The sequence below is a fragment of the Rhipicephalus sanguineus genome, chromosome 5 (genome assembly GCF_013339695.2).
Source record: "Rhipicephalus sanguineus isolate Rsan-2018 chromosome 5, BIME_Rsan_1.4, whole genome shotgun sequence".
In the NCBI taxonomy this organism is placed as follows: Eukaryota; Metazoa; Arthropoda; class Arachnida; order Ixodida; family Ixodidae; genus Rhipicephalus; species Rhipicephalus sanguineus.
Genome location: NC_051180.1, coordinates 112,815,547 through 112,834,136, shown reverse-complemented (window position 1 = coordinate 112,834,136; position 18,590 = coordinate 112,815,547). Strand labels below are relative to the sequence as shown.

Sequence of the window (18,590 nt, the reverse complement as noted above, 5' to 3'; positions counted from 1 at the left end):
CTTCAGCGTACCTACTAGGACGGTCATCACTCATTGATGAACCCTGGAAGCTAAAGGACGCCGTAGACGCGCAATACGAGAGAACGCAGTCTTATGGACTAATGAAAACGAAGTAACAATGAAGACGGAGACCTGTCGACAGGTCATGCCTGCACAGGTTGACAAACATTAGATAACTCTAAGATACGAGCTACCTCTATCGCAAAATCTCATGTCACACGTATCCAACAGTCTGTTGGGAACACATACGTACAAACACACATGATTCGTATGTGTTCATGAAAGGTTACTGGATATATGCCATGTATCTCATGTGAAATTTTTCGATAGGGACACATTGGGTGTTCGTATTTTGCAGCACATTGTACAGTCGGCGTCAAAAATTTAGAGAGCGCTAGGTTTGAGAGAACTAGAATGTCCCAGCAATTTGTGACCGTATTTGGTCGAACTGCTCAGTGCATGTTGAAGCGGCGCGTTTTAGAACAGGCGGAAATCTAAATTCAAGACTACCTGCCTAAGCAGCGGGAATAGTCATCTTTTTCTTGTTTGTGGCGGTCCCTAAACTTCTGACGCTGACTTTACATTTTGAACAGAGTATCACATATATCAACTAAATATTTTGACGAGCACGAAACAACCGCAGGGAAAAAAATACAATGATACGAGTTAGTCTGTCGATGGGAAAGAAGTTCTAGATATCAATTATATAGTGCTTTGGTTTTTATTCCTATATTGTTTTTCTCGCTTCTCAGATTACGACGAATGCGGCGACTTGGACGCAAACGACTGCGGCCGGTTCGCTGTCTGTGTCAACTTGCCGGGAACATACACTTGCTTCTGCAAGAGTGGCTTCGAAGACCTCGACCCGCTGCGACCGGGCCGTGTTTGCTCAGGTCAGTGTGTCTGTCACGCGTCGTTGCACCGTAGGAATAAGAACGAACAAGCAAGCTAACGAGCTCCGAGCTCTTATGCTGTCCCGGAGAAACCTTATTTACTGCTGCATACATTCTTGTCTCGTCTAAACGGTGTTTCAGTGCGAGTCGCCCTTGTCTACGAGGAAACGCGTAAACATAACCCATGTACAGGCGAAACGAGGGAAATATTGACAGCAAGACATGGTGTCTAGTTCTTTATGCCATACGCAGTCTATTATACCGGTGCCACACGGGCACTTTTAATCGCTATCATGGCCGATCCAGATTAGGCACGATCCGGATCAGGAGCTGCTACACGGTCACATTTAATCACGATCAGGCCCGACCAGGATCAAGACAATCGCGATCTGCGCATCGATATCTGGCTCCGTGGTTCTCGATTTGACAGACGTCTGCGCCAAACTAGATCCGGATTAGGCTGTACTGTGTAGTAGCGGCCAACTTGTTAATCGAGATCAAGAAGTCCGATCTGGATCGGCCCCGATCGCGATCAAAAGTGCCCGTGTGAAACGGGTATAAGAAAGTTCTGTAAGATAGGCTTGCTGATTGTGTAACAAGGTTCTCTTGATGGTTCCCGTTGATGAAGCAGCGCACAAAAGACACATTGACACACACATAAAGAAGACGCAAACACAAGCGCTTGTGTTTGCGTCTTCTTTATGTGTGTGTGTGAACGTGTCTTTTGTGCGCTGCTTCATCAGTATCATGGCTCACCAACTAGCTTACCAGTATGTATGTGAATAAAATACCCGTATAATACATGTCCTCGTGTCTTGTGCAAAACTCGGAGATACACTGAGCAGCGCGTCGCTTATTGTATCCTTGGTTAGCTATTAGTTGTCTCAAGGTGTGTTTCTGCCTTCCCACAGGAGAGATAAAGAACTGCGACCACTGCAATGGCCGTGGAACATGCCTGGTGAACGATGACGGAAAGAGGAGCTGCCGGTGAGTGGCTACCGGAACAGGCATTATGTGGGCTCACGCACTTGTGGTAGCTTTTAATGCGTAAGGCTTAACGCTGTCTCATAGTACAGTACACAACGCTTCGAATCGTCTGCCATTTTTTAGAACACATGCAGGCACTGTATATAACACCTGTCGTAGCCGAGTGTACGACGTCAGGACAGGGCTGATGACTTTAACAGTTGGTGTAAGTTATATATTTGTGTGCATTCGGAACTTCTTTCTCGGCCCCTGCACCCCGTCGGAGCGTGCAGTGTTCCAACACATCAAAAGAGCACACGCGTACGTGTAGAACGTTTAAATATTTTTGTACTGTTGCGATTGTTAGCGCGAACGCGTAGTGTGTAAATATTTTGTTTATTTATTATTTTGATTCTTGCTTTCTTGCAGCTGCAACCGCATGTTCCTTGGACGACGCTGTGAGATCAACGGTCTAGGTAAGTGAACTTTGCGTACAGAACTCCTGCATTTATAAACGCGTGCAGTGAAAGATTGTCCAAAATGTGCTCTAACGTCGGCAGTGTCAGAAGGCTTCCATGCTAAAAGCAACGGCAAATAGGGTAGCAGATAAAAAAAGACGTTTTCGTTCCGGTTCAAAACTTTTTTCACATTGGACATCTGTAGTTTTTGTTCAGTTAACTTTGTGATCGCTCATTAGAGCCGCAGTTCGACTGAAAATGTCGACTAATCTCACATCGAGTGGTGTACAACGAGCCGGTGGAATCGTCGAACGCTATCACTAAAACGTCGAATCTGTAGAAGATTGTTGCAGAATAATACCAAACCGATGTCTTGTAGATTGCTTGAAACTTCAATTCTGTATCTTCACGATCAAGTTCACGAAGACTCATGGTTACATTTAACGCCATATCAAGCACGTGCATCTCATTTGACCTTATTTGTTCTTCACGCGATACAAGCAAAAGCGCTGTTGGTAGAGCTTTATAGTACTCTTTGACATCGGCGCATGAGGTACCGAGTACAAGGATCACTGCTGCCCTTTTGAGTGAGCGCAAGACTAAATATGCGTGCGTCGCCCTGGAAGGTATTAGCAATGTCTTTTTTTGACATGCGTACGACAGAAACTCAGTTATAGTTGCTTCTTCACTTCCTATTAGTTCCCCCATTTGCGGTGATGAAACGAACAATGGCAGAGCGAGACATATTAAGATTTGCAGTGTTGCAGACATATTCAGTTGCTCTTCGACAGTTTACAGTCAGTCGACAGGTGGCGAAGTCACCAGTTCTACATGGCAGACACAAATGTTTTGTCCCGAGAATATCTGGCGCCTTCTTGAGCCAGGGACACACGAAGTATAATTCCTTCCTGACCTTGCTTTTTGTGACCAGAGCTAAACGGAGACTGAAATTATGGAGCTACTTGTGAGCAACCTTGTTATTAGTCATAGGAAAGTGGTCATTGTTTCTAGTAGCTGCCCAGGATGACAGTTGCGAACAGCTGTACTTGAACGACGCTTCAGAATAGTGCTGTAAGAGTGATGAAAAAAAGGAAACTTGACTGTGTACATTTGGCGTATAAGTGTCATTTTTGACGTTACTAGCGTGTCATCCTTGTGGCTGACATCACCTAGTGGCCGTGTAAAGTGTCGTGGGCGTTGGGCTTGGCCTCTTCCTGTCGTCGTCATCGTCTTCGCTGTCATTATTGTGGGAATGTCGCTGTCTTTTTCTCTTCGTCACCTTCACCGTGATATTATCGTCGTTCACTTTTGGCTATTGGCACCGTCGTTGCCGGAATCATTGTAATTGATATAGTCTTAGTGTTACCCGTCGTCGTCCCTTGCTCATTCGAAAGGCATACAAAGGTTTCACTTAAAGCTGCCTCTATAGACTGTTTTTTTCTTTATGTTCATAATTTCCAATAAATTTCACCTGAGCTCTAATCTAGGCTGATATTTCTTATATATAGAAAATGCGAGCTTTCAGACTCGTGACTGCCCCACAGGCGCGTGTTTGTGGGAATTGTCATTTGAAACATTGCTCATGTTGAACCCTATTGTCACTGAGAGTCATTCTTGTTGCATAACGGGGATGCTGTGCTCAGAGGTTGAATAAGGTGGTCCGTTGTTGCATATTCATGTTCGGTTACGTGACGAAAAATGGCGGTTCATTCTGGAGCACACGAGTGGACGTTTTCCCCGTAGCAGGAAAGCACATGTGTTATTTTCTTGCTTCTAGGTGTTATAACGCGACCAATACCAAGGGACTACAAGGGTCCTGCCCATGTTTTCCTTTCTTTTGTTTTTTTATCTTCTTTTTTTTCCCCGATAATCGTTTAGATTGACGCAAGTTTCCTTTTCCGGAGTAACGCCGTGTTAATTTCCGGTTCCAGCTCACTTGTCTCAACGTCCGGAAATTGAAGGACCTGTAACATTATTGCGAAACCAGGCGTTATCGCTGGCTGCATCAATATCTTTACGGAATGAAAACCGCTCAGTGCTACTGGATATACGACGACCACGTAAAGCGAAGACGGAAGTACTCGATATGTACTGCTTGAACGAACTATTTCCAAGCTTCATCGCTACGATTCGATTCATTCGCCGATCGAAAAATTATCCTCGTTCTCTTCATGCAGCAATTATTAATGCTGCCATATAACTAGATTTTGTTTTTTTCGAAAGGAGGTTAGAATTTGAGGGGCACTCAGCTGAGCGATAGTTTGCGTCTCACCAGAGCACGTGTTTATTATCCCCCAAAGCGACTAAACGAATAAAAAAAGGAACACCATCTCCGCTAAAGGGAAACATGAGGCGATGCGAAGCAGCGTTTCGGCATGTCGAGCCCGCGTTTCAGAGGGGGAGAGAGGGGAAGGGGAGAGGGGGAAAGTGGGAGAGATGGAAAGTGGAAGAGGAGGTGTGTGGAGAGCTGTCGCTCATGCTCAGTAAGGGTGGTCACGCCGCACACTACCATCACCACCACCACCACCACCACCGGTTTGAACTCCGCCATAAGATGCTTCGCATCTAATAACTAAGGTCCTCTACTGAATGGGAGGCACAGGTACATTTGTCTATTGCTCTAATATTTACCTGCTTTACGTATCTCAGTCGTGTAGCACTGTAGAGGGGAGAGGCGCGCAAAGTGCAATAAACAAGATTACGAATAAGCCACTCATAGAATCACGTAAAGAACGTAAGTTTTAAACTGCGGAGCATATTCCAGCGCACACGTACACACGGATGGAGTACCGAGGGTCACCAAGAACGACAGACTTCAACCGTTCTTCACGTGAATCAGTTGGGGTCGGGTGTTCTTTGTGTTTTTCTCTACTCCGTCCATGTGTATTGGTACGCAGGAAGATTTGCAATAATGGAACTCACAGCAAACTAGCCCAGTCGTCTACGCCTAGTAAGCTTTAAAGCTTATTATTCCTCATAACTTATGCTCCTCAGTGATATTACTGTCTTATGTACGTGACAGTTAAAAGCATACAAGTCGCGGGAAACCCCACCCCGTCGAGCTTTAATGCTTCAACGGATGTCTATGTAATTGCCGAAAAAGAGAAATTGGTGGTTGTTCTGTGCGTGCCAATTTCTCCACATTCAGAAATGATGAGAATTGGGGAAGCAAAGAGAGGGAGGACATTCTGCAGTGACTGCGAAAATATTGCACGGCCATAAGTGAGGCTCGGTCAATGCTCACTTGCGGTGAAGGCTAAATCTGGGAGATCGATCGGGACCGTGTTTTTGAGGAAGTGATTAGGAAAATGAGAAACGGACAGAAAACAAAAAAGAACACACGAATAGTGAAATGCTACCGGTAATTACGCGTGAGAGCTGCGTCTTAGTGTCGCGGCCGGGGTCCCTCACTTCTACTGGCGGGCCCGTTAAAAGGAAAGGTGGCGGCCCGCGACGACCAAGTGTCATTGTTCTCCACAGCGGCGATTACCGAAGCTCGCACGGCGGTTCTATAAGTGGCACTTGCGCAAAGAAAGTGGCCCCGTTTAGGCAGCCGTCCGCTATTGACTCCTAAACGGGCTTCGCTTCGCACTATATTTAGCTGCACTCCAGTGCACGCTCCCGTGCGTTTAGTAGCACGCTCTCCGCTAATGCAACGAGCTGCATCGGCTTAAACGAACGGGTGCGCGGAGTCGTCTAATGAACACCGGAAGGCACGGCGCTCGGTCCTGCGTGCGCGCGCGTGTGTCCGCGTGTGTGTGGTTTGCGCGATCTCAAAACTTATTGCGCAAGTCTGAGCGCGCGATGTTTCCTCGAGGCACGAATCGGCATCACGCTGGCTCTTTAATGATTCATAAGTGCGCACTACAGTTCGTGAAGCAGCTTGCAATGCTTTTTTTCGTTTGTTTGTTTTTTTAGAGATAGTCATACTAAAAACACCCACAAGAGGAAACCGGAAAGGAATATTCCACTAATCGCCATTGTTTTTTAGTGATTTTGGAACAAAAAACCAGAAGAACATTTTAAGTATCACGTAAGAGCGTAACGTAAGGTTAGTCTGATACGGAACGGTGGTTTCGCACGCGTCTGGTCAGTTCTTCAATCTCGTTTAACGACGAGCTTGGCTGGGAGGCCGGACCAGCTCCAGTCGTAAATTAGTCACTCTTAACTATTTCGCTCCATCAAACCGTGTCTGGTGCCGCTTCCTTATAGTTAAGTAAAAGAGAACTCTTTGAGTATCACGCACGTTCAAGTCGCTTCCTGTAACAACGAACTTTGCGCTGTGCCGGTGGTGACTCTGTTTTGTGAAACTCTTCACAGCTGGTTTATGGTTACTACCCGTTACTGTCGTCTGACAGCGATGTCGCGATTGTAATCTGGTACGATCGTGGCAAAACGAGAAATTCCATTCACGTGACTAGTATTTCTCCAATTTGTTGGCGTTCGCGTTTCCGTCAGGCTATGATTTAGTCTGACATCGCTAGCAATTTTTCACATTTTTGGCTCAGTAAGCGGCCGATAGCGATCTTGCAGTTCGAATGGAGCAGACCAGAGGTAGATAGCTTATTCCATCTCGCTATGGGCCCTTGAGGTGACGTGAAAAAGCAGGTCGTGTGGCTAAACCGAGAGTGGGTCAAGAAAGAAGAGACAAAGTGATGGCCGCTGATCAATATTTGGAGCAACCACGGCTGTTAACCTGTCCGTCTTCAATCAACGCACCAGAGAAACACATGAAGCACCCGTCTGAACAACCTATGCCATCTTAGTCCAACTAGACTCGTGTAGTGGCCCCAATAACGTTAAAACCGGCCTGAATGTTGCCTGGCTAAACTTATTCACTCTGCGATCCTTTCGCAACTCAGAGTTACATGGGGTCTTATCAAGTGCAAGGATAGCGAAAGCAGTGAAAACACCAGCAGCGGGTACCTTTGTACGGTTGTAATGAATACCACTTGATTACGGTGTTAAGATGAAGCGTCTGTGTCCTGCAGTCATTTTTTTAAATGAAACATTTCGCTTAAAAAGTGCCCATATTTTCACCTCATAGAGCGGAAGGCATTCAATCGCCTATTAATCCGAGAGTCATATCCTCGAAAGTGACCCGGAGGTAATAAGCGGTCCCTCTGTATCGCAGCGCATGTCTGATTGTTCGCTATTTCACCGAACCCGCTGGCTCTCTCAATATTCTATCCTGTTCGTGACGCAGTGCTGGCGATCGCACTTCCGATCGCGCTGGCGCTGCTGGTGATGATGCTGTGCTGCCTGGTGTGCCTGTGCCGCCGATGGAAGCGTCGGGCGCAGCGCGCCAAGGGACCCTTCCGGCTGGGCGCCGTCAGCCCGCTTGGGGGCACGCTTGACAAGAAGGCCATGATCACCGACACCTCGAGCGAGAGCAGCGGCGAGCATGCGCTCAAGCACTCCTACGCCTTCGACGGCTTCATGGTTGGACCAGGACCCGTACGTTACCCAGTCGCCTACGCGCCGTCGCCGCGTCATCGGCGCGCTACTTAAGTTTCTGCACTCTGTGTGACGATTGTTCAACTTGTGTGTCGAAATGCCTTGTTGTTGATTTTGCCTCTACGAAAAATGTCGACCTAAGTTTGCGAAGTGTGTACCGATTCGTACGGCAACTCTCAACGATTGGAAGATGCACTATTGGTCGTTACGATGTAGGAATACCAATGACTGTGTATGAGCCCGTACATTCAAAGTCATTGTAGAAGGGCTAGAACACAAGCACGCGGGAACGAAAGCACATGCCGTCCTTGTGGTCCATATTTTGTCAGATGTGTATGCGCTAGTATACTACTTTCCGTTCAAATAAGCGAAACTCTCTCGTGAATCGCATTGTGGAAACTTACGACCCATGTGTTTCCTGTCTGATTAATTTCTTGCGTGCAGTTCCTTTACCGATGCAGCAGATAGCTTTTAACGTATTACCACATTTAGCCATGCTTGCAGCTTTATATTGACCATAATTTGTCCATTTAGTGCTTGTTCTATTTTGAATATTCGATAGGCTTTGTAATGACTACGATGTATGTGCTTGCATAACATGGGTGCAGTTAGTGACCCCAGATGAAATTCCTATTCCCAGCCTAGCCGTAATAATGAAGTTATGTACGTTCATATTTACGCCTACTTGCCTCTGTTACAATGCGTTGCTTTGGCTAAGGTAACCAGTCACGGAGAAATTGAATATACTCGTGATGGCTGACTTTAGAAAAAAATGCTCTATGCAAATATTCATATCGTACGTTCTTGAGGTCTCTTACTGTATGCCGTAGAGACATTGATTGGCAAGTTATTTTTAAAATAATATAGTACAATCAAACGTTCGTGTTTTTTTTTTATTTCTTCAGCAGAAGCAGTCTGATATAGGTTCCGGATGAATTAACGGGCGAATCACCTCGTTTATGCTTATTTAATGAAGCTACAGCAAACAAATCAGCCCGTTAAGTCGTCCTTCCGGCAATGTTTTAATCTGTTTCCGACAAAGTCTTAATGTTTCTACATTGCCATGTTTTGCCATCATGGGTCTATGCGCACGTTACCGTGACCGCTCGCCTAATCGTTTACAAAAAGCGCCGTAACCACGCTTACTATGCCCTTACCGTTTTGCTTCTGCCGTTTTCTCTCCTTCCTTTTTCATCCCCTCCCCCTAAACCACCTAGGACCACACCATGCAATCAAAGAAGTCCAGCCGCAAGAGCGACATGAGCCTAAACCGCAGCCTCTCGACCGGCTTCAGCGTGCCGCACGTCGTCATTCCGCGAGCTAGACATAGTCCTCCCAAACAGGTAAACCACAACTCGCCCAAAGGTCCCATGGTCATGTGGTGACGAGCGTCCTAACCAGCGCAATCACAGCAGCCCTAACCATATTCCCAAGCGCATAGACTAAAACCCGGGTCGCAACTTGTACAGCCGCCTTACCTTCCTTACCTTCCACCACATTGTGCGGAATGCCACGTGACCTTCTCGCCCACCCCTCGCTCGACCCAGAATGCCACTTCTTCGTGCAGAAAAAAAGCGAGGACTTTTGCGAGGGCGTTCTTTCCTCGTGTAGGAGAGGTGTTATTTTCCCATTTTCCCAATGCTCAGGCTGTGTGCGGCGGTACAGGTTTCAGGCCAGGCCTTCCCCCCGACTCCGGGGCTGGGACGATTTCAGGTAACATGAAATCAGGATGGCGCGAAGGGGCGTCCCTTCCCCACTTTCTGGATTCCCCGCCCCGGACTTCGTTCTGCGTGTGACGACATCGACCTTCCTGGTGTCGACGCGTAAGGTCGATCGACAGAAAGAGAGAGAGAAAAAACTCTGCGTCGTTTCCGAATGGCGTGTGTGCTGTGTGTCTTTGCTGTGCGTCTGTCGCGATCCTGGACACTTATTGTGAACAAAAAAAAATACACGCATACAAAATGCAGAGCGCGAGAGAGACTGACCGAGTGCGATGAGCGCCGACAGACGGCCAGACCATTGCCTGCAGCGAGGCACGAATCACCGAACGACAGCTGGATTGTTTGTTGTTGAGAATTTCATCACTGCAGACGCCCTTGTTTGTTTGTGCTTCCAATTAATGCTATTCTTTACGAGTATCTGCGCGTACTGGGTTAGGCACGCCTACTTCAGAGCACAGGTCTTCTTCTTTGATTATTATTATTGGTTTCTACCAGGTGAGGTATATATGTAGGTTCAAGAGACCTAGTTGGGCTAGTTGGTTGAAGGCATTATGAAACGCGGAGTTTACGACGGGAAATCGGCCGGGTACAGCAAGATTGGTGTTTATCTTATGTCTACCTTGTTGTGTCCCGTCTGATTTCGCGATGTGAAAACCGTGTTCTGTAATATTACTGTAAGAGTTTATAAAAGAACGTCCCTGATTTCAATATCGGCCACTTTGGTTACATCGGTAGAACATGTATGAGGGATAGCCTTTATTTCTCTGAATATCTGTGTTCGGGGTAGGTGTGACTGACACTGCACGCTTTTTTTTGTTTTTCTTGAGTGATTGAAAACGATTGATGATACGTGCCATTGTACCTCAGAGTTGCCCTTTCATCTCTTCTAGTTTTCCTTCTAGCCCTCTTTGTCTGACCAGTGTTTTCTTCCTTTCGTGACTTCCGAAAGGAAACAAAAGAATCATCGTCCTGTTGATTTCAGAGCGAGGTTAACCACGTCATAGCAGTACTTCACATATTAGAGAGCAATAAACTCGTTCTTTCGTGAACGAGCAAAACTTTTCTTCCAGCAATATCAAGCTGTTTTAGGACCGTTAACTGATTTTAGGCTACGACAAAAGGTGTTTGCCACCTTGTTTCCAGGAAGCAGTGCTTATACGTCGCAATCAATCGATACCAGTGATAATAAACATACGATGAAGGCAAGTTACGAAGAGTGAATCGATATGCTTGTATAAATGTCTATTAACAGTTTGTGTTTGTTTTTCTGCAATGTTTATATTATTGTTGTGAAAATAAAAGGAGATAATGCCTAATCCTCCTCTCTCTGGTGTCAGTGGTGGTGAGTGCTTCTTTATGCATGTAGGGGGTTTGCAAGGGTCGGGTTAACTTTGGAATTTTTTTTTTTTCACTAATTGTGTTTTGTTATGGTGGTAACGCTAGCGGTGGATAGGAAAGAGTTGTCAGTTCTTCGTGTAGAGTGGCATTGCGATCTTTCCATCGCGTTAAACACGTTTAGGCATAAATAAGTTTTGTCGTTAGCCGGTAATTTACGAGCTGTCTCACCTGTATACCTGTCGCGTTATATCAAGTGTCTGGACCGCAGCACTGCACGTTCAATATTCTACTTCATTTTCCTCAAGGGTGAGGAACGAAGTAGCAACTGAAGTATGAGCCCTAATGTGGGATAAATTGTTTGCCACATAACACATTGAAATGACAACTCTATCTTTTTTTTCTTGCCGAATGCTTCCTCGGGTGGGCCGACGGAGGTGCGAACATGGCTGCCGGTTGCATTTTTATTTCCTTAATGGCGGATGTTTAGTTGGAAGGATATGGTTGTATGCTCCAATGTCTATTGATCAGTTTTCTCAGTGACCAAGGAAGACTTGGCTTACAGTTGCGACTGAGCAGTGGTCCGACGAATCCCAAGTGCCGAATGTATATCCTGCGCATAAGATAGATAAGCTTCCTTTAACAAGCACGATTCTTTCATGAAATTTAGTAAACCCTGTTAGCGTGTGCCTACTGATTGATGTTTTATGTATTGTGCGCAAGTATCTACTGTTCAAAACCTGCTCTTGTTATGAGGGAAGAACGACGCCAAATGTAACTGAGTTTTATCATTGCGAATGCGCTTCAATGACGTGCCATACGAAAAACCAATAACATGTAATTAGAAAGCTCAGCAGCCTACCAGCCCCCCGGCACTTGCGATTTCTTTTGACCATGCCTGTGAACTACCAGCGTGCGAAGTCTTTTAAGTGACCAGTGCACCGTGTGCCCCAAACTTTGGGTGGTCTCCGGCTCCTAACCTTCTACGTGGACCTGGTGTCCGGACCCTCCTCTTGCAACCATCTCTCACAAAAAAATCATGCAAGCTGGTGAACTGTGAGTTAACCCTTTCCTTCCCATTTACACATTTACATAACTGAATAATTGTGTACCTTTTCTGAATAACAGGAAGATTTTTTTTTTCTTACCCCAGATAACATTTGTTTACCCAGAACTGGATCGAACACTGTCTAAAAGGAATAACGGCTTGTCCTGGAGTGCCTTTTAATAGCAAAATAATCCTCGTGTCTAAACCAAATTAATATTACGGCAAATAATTTAGGAGCGAATGACTTTCTTTTTTTGCAGCTTGAGTCGCCACGAAGCAGTGTAGTATTCAATAATTCTCCCGTAGTGCGTAGTATACGCCTTGAAAGCTTTATAGAGTTATAATCTTATAAAACGCAAATGCAAGAGCAAGCGTACGATAAACATACAAAGCAAAGGAAACTTTACGCCAGTCAACGTGCAGCAATAGAACCCGCCACTGTGCTTCGCAGCTTCTAATTGTAGGTGCTGTTGTCGCAGCTTCAAATTGTAGTGTTAACTCTATCTGATTTTCTGCAATAGTCCTTGTTTCATAGTGACCTTCATACATTGACCTTTTGTTTCGCTATGTAGGAAATAATTACGTTCATAGCTTCACACTGCCGCATTGGATTTGAACAAGCTTCATACTTAACAATCTTATAACAAAAATGTATAACACCTAATTAAGTCCGCGCCCTATTCCGCGGTGTACCTGCCTTAGAGGAAGTGACTGTATCGCGTGGTATACATATCGCACTTTATACATCTGATCGCCGTTGTAATTTATACAATTAATAACGAACTTATATGATCGTAAGAAGGCACAGCACGACTCAGACAAGGGACGCGGAACACACACCACACACGAGCTTCCTCATCTTCGTCTCTTGTTTCAGCCGCGCTGTGTCTCATTATAGCTGTTAACCAACTCGCCCAGAAAGTCGTACTGTATACTCACCCGCTTGTCTAGGTACACCAACTTTTCAAGAGTACACAAGTACTTCTCGCACGATCGAAGAATATTTCTTGTTTCCATTATAATACCACGATTCATGGACTGCAGGGAAGACCGCTGAGTTCCGGAGCCATCGATACGCTCGGCCGAGACCAGGTGGACATGGGGAACATGCAGAGCAAGCTGCTGTACGTCCTGGACGGTTCCACTGGCAATGTGAGTATCACCAATTGTTATATAGATTAAGATGCGTAGTCAAAGTACTGTTTGCAGACTGCGCAGAACGTGTTTTTGCCTGTGGGTTCTGCGACTCGTCCTTTTCAGTACAGCAGTCATAAAGGTCGGAGGCAGACGAAAATCGTTACAAGTCTTTTATTTTTTTAATCGCAGTTACACCTACACACATAAGCGTGCTCATGTACCGGCCACGTATACACAAAATGTAGAAAACAGAAGAGAATGCCCAGCGGCCACGATAAAACACGATTGGCTACTTCGTGGGGAGGACGCTGCCATGATTATGTGTTAGGAAGTATTCATATTTCATTAGAAAGCATTAATGGGAATACGTCCCTTCGGGTTTCGTGTTGCAGCGGCGCATGATATTCCAGAACAGAAAAAAAGTATGTCATTTGTTCTCACACTCTAAGCTACCTTCTGCCAACAGCTCTTGAGGAAATGCCCCTTGATATGTTTTATTTTTTCTTCTTTTCCTTATGAGAAGACACAGCTTGTGGAAAATTCATATGCAGGACTGTACCGAAGAACCGATCATTTCTTTGAAAAATACACTTGATTAAAGGACTATTCAACTAAGACATTCCTATGACAAACTTGATATTAAAACTGACTGATACCCCATCGTGGTTAAGTGCTTATCATTACCAGCTTTTCAGTGCAGCACATTAAAAAAAGTATAAATAGAAAAACCTCCGTGAAATTGGATACCACACTTCATGTTAGTCTTCGTGTGATTGCGTAGTAGTGTTTGTGCGCTTGCGTTGACTAACTGATTTTAACATTATGTATCTCGTGGTCGTTTCTGGCGGTCTCGACGCTTATGCCGATGGCATGAGAAACGTACGGGCTAACGAAACGGCCTAACAGTGACAACACCACGTTGACGCCGACGTTCAAGTTAGGAGGACTCGGCATGCGAAGGAACTGTGCTAGCGCAGAATAGCTCGTGCTTTTGCAGAGCCACGACCGCGCGATTAAAAAAAAACACTGTTTTGCTAGTTTTAGGGGCGAAGCTCCTTAGGCTCGAGGCTTGTCTGTCGTCGCGCCGTAGCCAGCCGCTAGTACTGGAAGCGCTCACTCTCGCGCTTGCGTCAAAGAGAAGTCTTCTTCCTCTTGTTCTTCGAGCGCCTTGATGATGATGCCAATGAGGAAACTTTCAGAATCACCGCATATTCCCGAAGTGAATGATGACGAGTGGGCGAAGCTCCACTCGCGCCAAAGAGAAGTCTTCTTCCTCTTGTTCTTCGAGCGCCTTCATGTGCTAATTACATAGATTGACGAAATTTTCAGAGCCGCTAGAGCAAGTACTGCGGTCTTTAAATATGGCAAATCTTGGCAAGACCACTGAACTTGGCGTTAATGGCATGGGGCCATGATATTTCAACGATCGTTTGCGTCCTTTCATTACTATACGGGAGAGCTTACCGTGATTGCAGCGGTAAGCTGAGTAGAGTGCTTTTACAATCTATAATGGCAAAAGAACAAAACTAAAACTCACAGGGTCTGTTATGCGGTCGCGTAAGCCGACTTGAAGGGCAAAGCCACCCTCCTCTTCTTTTTCTTCTCAGTTATATTGTATTATATATATAGTATTTTACGGGACAGCTTACGCTCTCCCATAGTAGAGTACGGATTACACTTAACTCAACACACTTTTGATAAACGCAGAAGTGGAGTTAGATGCATACAGCTCTTTTGTATACAGTAAATAGTACTCTAACTTGGTCAGCTCTTGTTCTAAACGAAAGAAAATGGGATTCGATTCACGCTGCGAAGGTGGTTGGCCAAGGAAGCTGTTGTATCACCTTATCTTTATCGACGGGAGCGTATGCGTCCCGCAGACGTCACCACAGAAGCGTTGAAGCAATAGAACGTTACTGCTTTAAGTTAGTCAGGCTTTAAAGTAACAAACTGAAGTTACAGCACTTGATAGGCGTCCAGCTTTATCCATAAACCACACGCGTACGTATTTAAGACCAAATGAAAGTCAATTTAAATGAGCTTACAAGCTCTTCAGCTGCCCATTCTGTAATGCGTCACCCCCACACTCCTGGCGGGCATGAGACATTCATTTATTTGACTGCATTATTTCACTATTCAGAATCGACAGCCAGTGGACAGCAAATCGGACGAAGGTCGATTCGCTACGCTTCCGGACACCAACACTTTCAACCGTTGGAAGAGCAGCCAAGGCAAGGAGGAGCCTACGGGGACCAAGAAGAAGGGATCCAAGAAATCTAGTCCTGCTTCGAGCGAGAAAAAGGTTAGCTCCGTTTCTCCGCTCAGTTAACCAACCACTAATTCTTACTAGCCTTGTAATATAACTGACTTGCACCCGTCCTATCTCCACCATTGGAACCGCAGAAGAGTAGCAAGATCGCGAATAAACGAAGAAGCTTATGCTAAACAGTTTATGTTGCTTCCCGCACACTACTGCCCGCTTCTCACATACAGCAAATTCAGAAGCCCAGGTTTGTATGTCATTGTCCTGTTCGCTGCTTCGCTCTACGCGCCTTACAGACTTCTGCAAAAATAACATATTATTTACCACGCCAGTGTACCCCGTTTCGGAGTACAAGTTAGAATTTATTTGGAATATACGGTCGTTTAGCCTTCGCGCGGTTTCTTGCACATTTATGTGGTTCATAGCAGAAAAATAATCATCATTTTTCTCAGACAAGTGTGTTTAGAGACAACGCCACATAAGAGATCAAATTACGATGCACTTATTGCGAGCGAATAAGTTAATTTCCAGCTTTCGGCATGCTGTCACGGAGATCACTCATCCTCGACAGCATTACGGGGCAACACCTAGTTTTTAGTACCTCCTCATGCCTCCCACCAGTTAGCTTTTCAGGTAACCTCAAACTGTAACTTGTTGCTCCTTCATTCGTTGTAAATCTTGACTATAACACAATTACGTTTTACGCGATAACAGCGGCGTTATTCTGTTGCGGTTTCTCAAACGGTTGTCAAACAAACAGAACGAAAAAACGGAGGAGGATTGCTTCTATGCGCATACATATCCCGCATGAAGGTGATATCTCCTTACTATGAATATAAATGTAAATAGGCTATACTGTTTCTGCCTGCGACATCTTAATATTTTCTGATGTTTAACGTCCCAAAACCACGATATGATTATGAGGGACGCCGTAGTGGAAGGCTCCGGGAATTTCGACCACCTGGAGTTCTTTAACGTGCACCCAAGTCTAAGTACACGGGCCTCAGACATTTTCGCCTCCATCGAAAATGCAGCCGCCGCGGCCTGCCTGTGACATCTAATTACCGGTTTTACAATAAAGGCTATACTGTTACAATAGGCTATACTGTTTCTGCGTGACGTCTAACTTGCCGCTTTTACAATAAAGGAAGGATAACGACTTGTTCGCAGTAACTTGTTCTTTATGTAGTTACTTTGTTGAAACATGTAATTCTTTACCTTTCTGCTCCTAGTAGCCGTAACTGTCACGTCGCAACGTTTCCTGCTACCCTTCGCGGTGGTCTTGCGGTTATGGTGCTTGACTGCTGACCCGAAAGTCACGGGGTCGAATCCCGGCCGCGGCGGCCCCATGCCGATGGAGGCCAAAAATGCTAGAGGCACGTGTACTTAGATTTTGGCACACGTTAAAAAAACCGCAAGTGGTAGAAATTTCCAGAGCCCTCCTCATAATCATTTCGTGGTTTTGGGTGGTCAAACCCCAACAATTATTAACTTTTTTGCTGATAATGTGTTCGTTACTGCTTCACAGGCGAGCCCGCCAGCTACCGGGACGACGCAGCGTCGTCCTGACGCTCCTGCGCCTCCTCCGCCACCGCCACCGGCGCCAATCACGCCGGGCACGTCCCGTTGGCTCGACAGTTCCAAGCGGGCCGCGGAGCGCCAGCACCTTGTTCAGCAAAAGCAGCAGCAACAGCAGCAGCAGCAGCAGCGGGGACAGAACGACGAACTTCCCTCGCCGCCGTCGACCTTCTCGCGCGAAATGGACAAGTTCCGAAGCTCCGTGGCTGGACCGTCCGACGCCGATTCGCAGCAGCCGCAGCAGCAAGAAGGCGAGGACGCCTACGGCACCAACACATTCACGAAGAAAAGGTAAGAGGGTATCCTGTATTTTTTGTCCTGTATTCGCAAAATAAGGTCTTCATTTATCAGTACTATACGTTGAAATTGGGAACATGATTGAAGTGGTAGCTTACATAAAAATACACAGATCATCTGCCATTCACGTGGCGACAGATCATCCGTAACAAACACGTATAGATAGCAAGAAAACATTACGGGTGTGACAAAGGGATCATGTTTGTTTGTCAAAAACTCACAGGGTCCCTTATGCGTTCGCGTAAGACGACTCGAAGGCCGTTGTTATATACCTCCCCCCCTCCCCCTCCGAAAGCTTTCTGCAGCTAACGTGGCTATGCACTGCCTCCGTGATCGGCCCACCTTTGACCAAGCGGTGATGTCATGTGATGACGTCTTCATATGACGCCACGTTATGTGACGTCCCATTGACGTAATGATGATGCCATATGATGACGTCATCACGTCATGATGATTTTTTGCATCACTCGCGTTGATGCCGCCGACGCCGGACGCCGACAGTCAATTTTCGCGTTTAATGAGCCATCTCAGATTTCGCCTTAAAATACAATGACATTATATACATGCAAATGTGGAAAGCTTTACGATGTGTATTTCAGCACCATCTCGGAGGCGGGACGCTCCTACGACGAGACGACCATCCGGCCCGCAGTGAAGAGGCTGCGGCCGCCCGACGCACCCGACGACGACGCTGTGCCCAGCACTTCGCGCGGAGGAGGCGGTGGCAATATTACAGAGGTGAGTAAAGAGCCCATGCGCTCGAGGTGAATGAAGTGTTAAAATTGCGGCGGCTCCGTCTTCGAAAGAGTGGCGTTCAAGTGATCTTGACCCAAAACATCGATGGCACTTCTTCTGCATTTACAGTTTCTTTAAAAACACATCGAATGATTGTTGATACATTTCTGAGCCTGATCGCAGCGCACAGGTCATTGTTCAGGACGGCGCTTTCCAAATATTCTGATTACGTAAAGCGGCAGAAATTTGGCTGCGCGCATTTTCTTGCGTCAAGCACTTGCAGTACGGAGTCATTGCTGCCCGGGGATCGAAATCGCCGGCAAGTGTTCAGCTGCAGAGCGGAACGATATGCAGTGAGCCACAGCGATGAAAAGACTAGCTTAAGGCCTTTCTAAATGTTGAAGCATAGTTCTGTATCTAAGAGCTAGATCGGTCACCTTTAAAATAACCCCTTGTTGTCACGATGAGGCAAGCAGCCTCTATCTATACCGAAATGATATCGTGACCTGTAATGCGACATCTGCGACATGCGGAATTCGGACACAAAACATGCCTACTACAGATTGTGCGCAACGGTGGTCACCGCAGCTTCACTGCTTAACCCCCCCCCCCCCCCACCCCACCCTCTCCACTTCTAAAGCTTCTGCACACGATATGATACCTAGCACCAAACGACGCAAGATAACACTGGTCTATCCAGCG

General features: G+C 46.1%; 1 protein-coding gene across 6 annotated transcripts in view; it reads left to right on the top strand.

Annotated features, from left to right (window-relative positions):
* The window catches only part of LOC119394148 (mucin-17), a 232,528-nt gene that overhangs the window by 205,150 nt on the left and 8,788 nt on the right, over positions 1 to 18,590 (top strand). For all 6 annotated transcript variants that reach the window (XM_049415656.1, XM_049415657.1, XM_049415658.1 and 3 more), the window contains 9 exons: positions 753 to 893; positions 1,805 to 1,880; positions 2,289 to 2,335; positions 7,524 to 7,774; positions 8,992 to 9,117; positions 12,923 to 13,030; positions 15,156 to 15,317; positions 16,807 to 17,147; positions 17,753 to 17,891. In XM_049415656.1, coding sequence (XP_049271613.1) covers positions 753 to 893; positions 1,805 to 1,880; positions 2,289 to 2,335; positions 7,524 to 7,774; positions 8,992 to 9,117; positions 12,923 to 13,030; positions 15,156 to 15,317; positions 16,807 to 17,147; positions 17,753 to 17,891 — 1,391 coding nt within the window. The remainder of the gene's footprint in view (positions 1 to 752; positions 894 to 1,804; positions 1,881 to 2,288; positions 2,336 to 7,523; positions 7,775 to 8,991; positions 9,118 to 12,922; positions 13,031 to 15,155; positions 15,318 to 16,806; positions 17,148 to 17,752; positions 17,892 to 18,590) is intronic.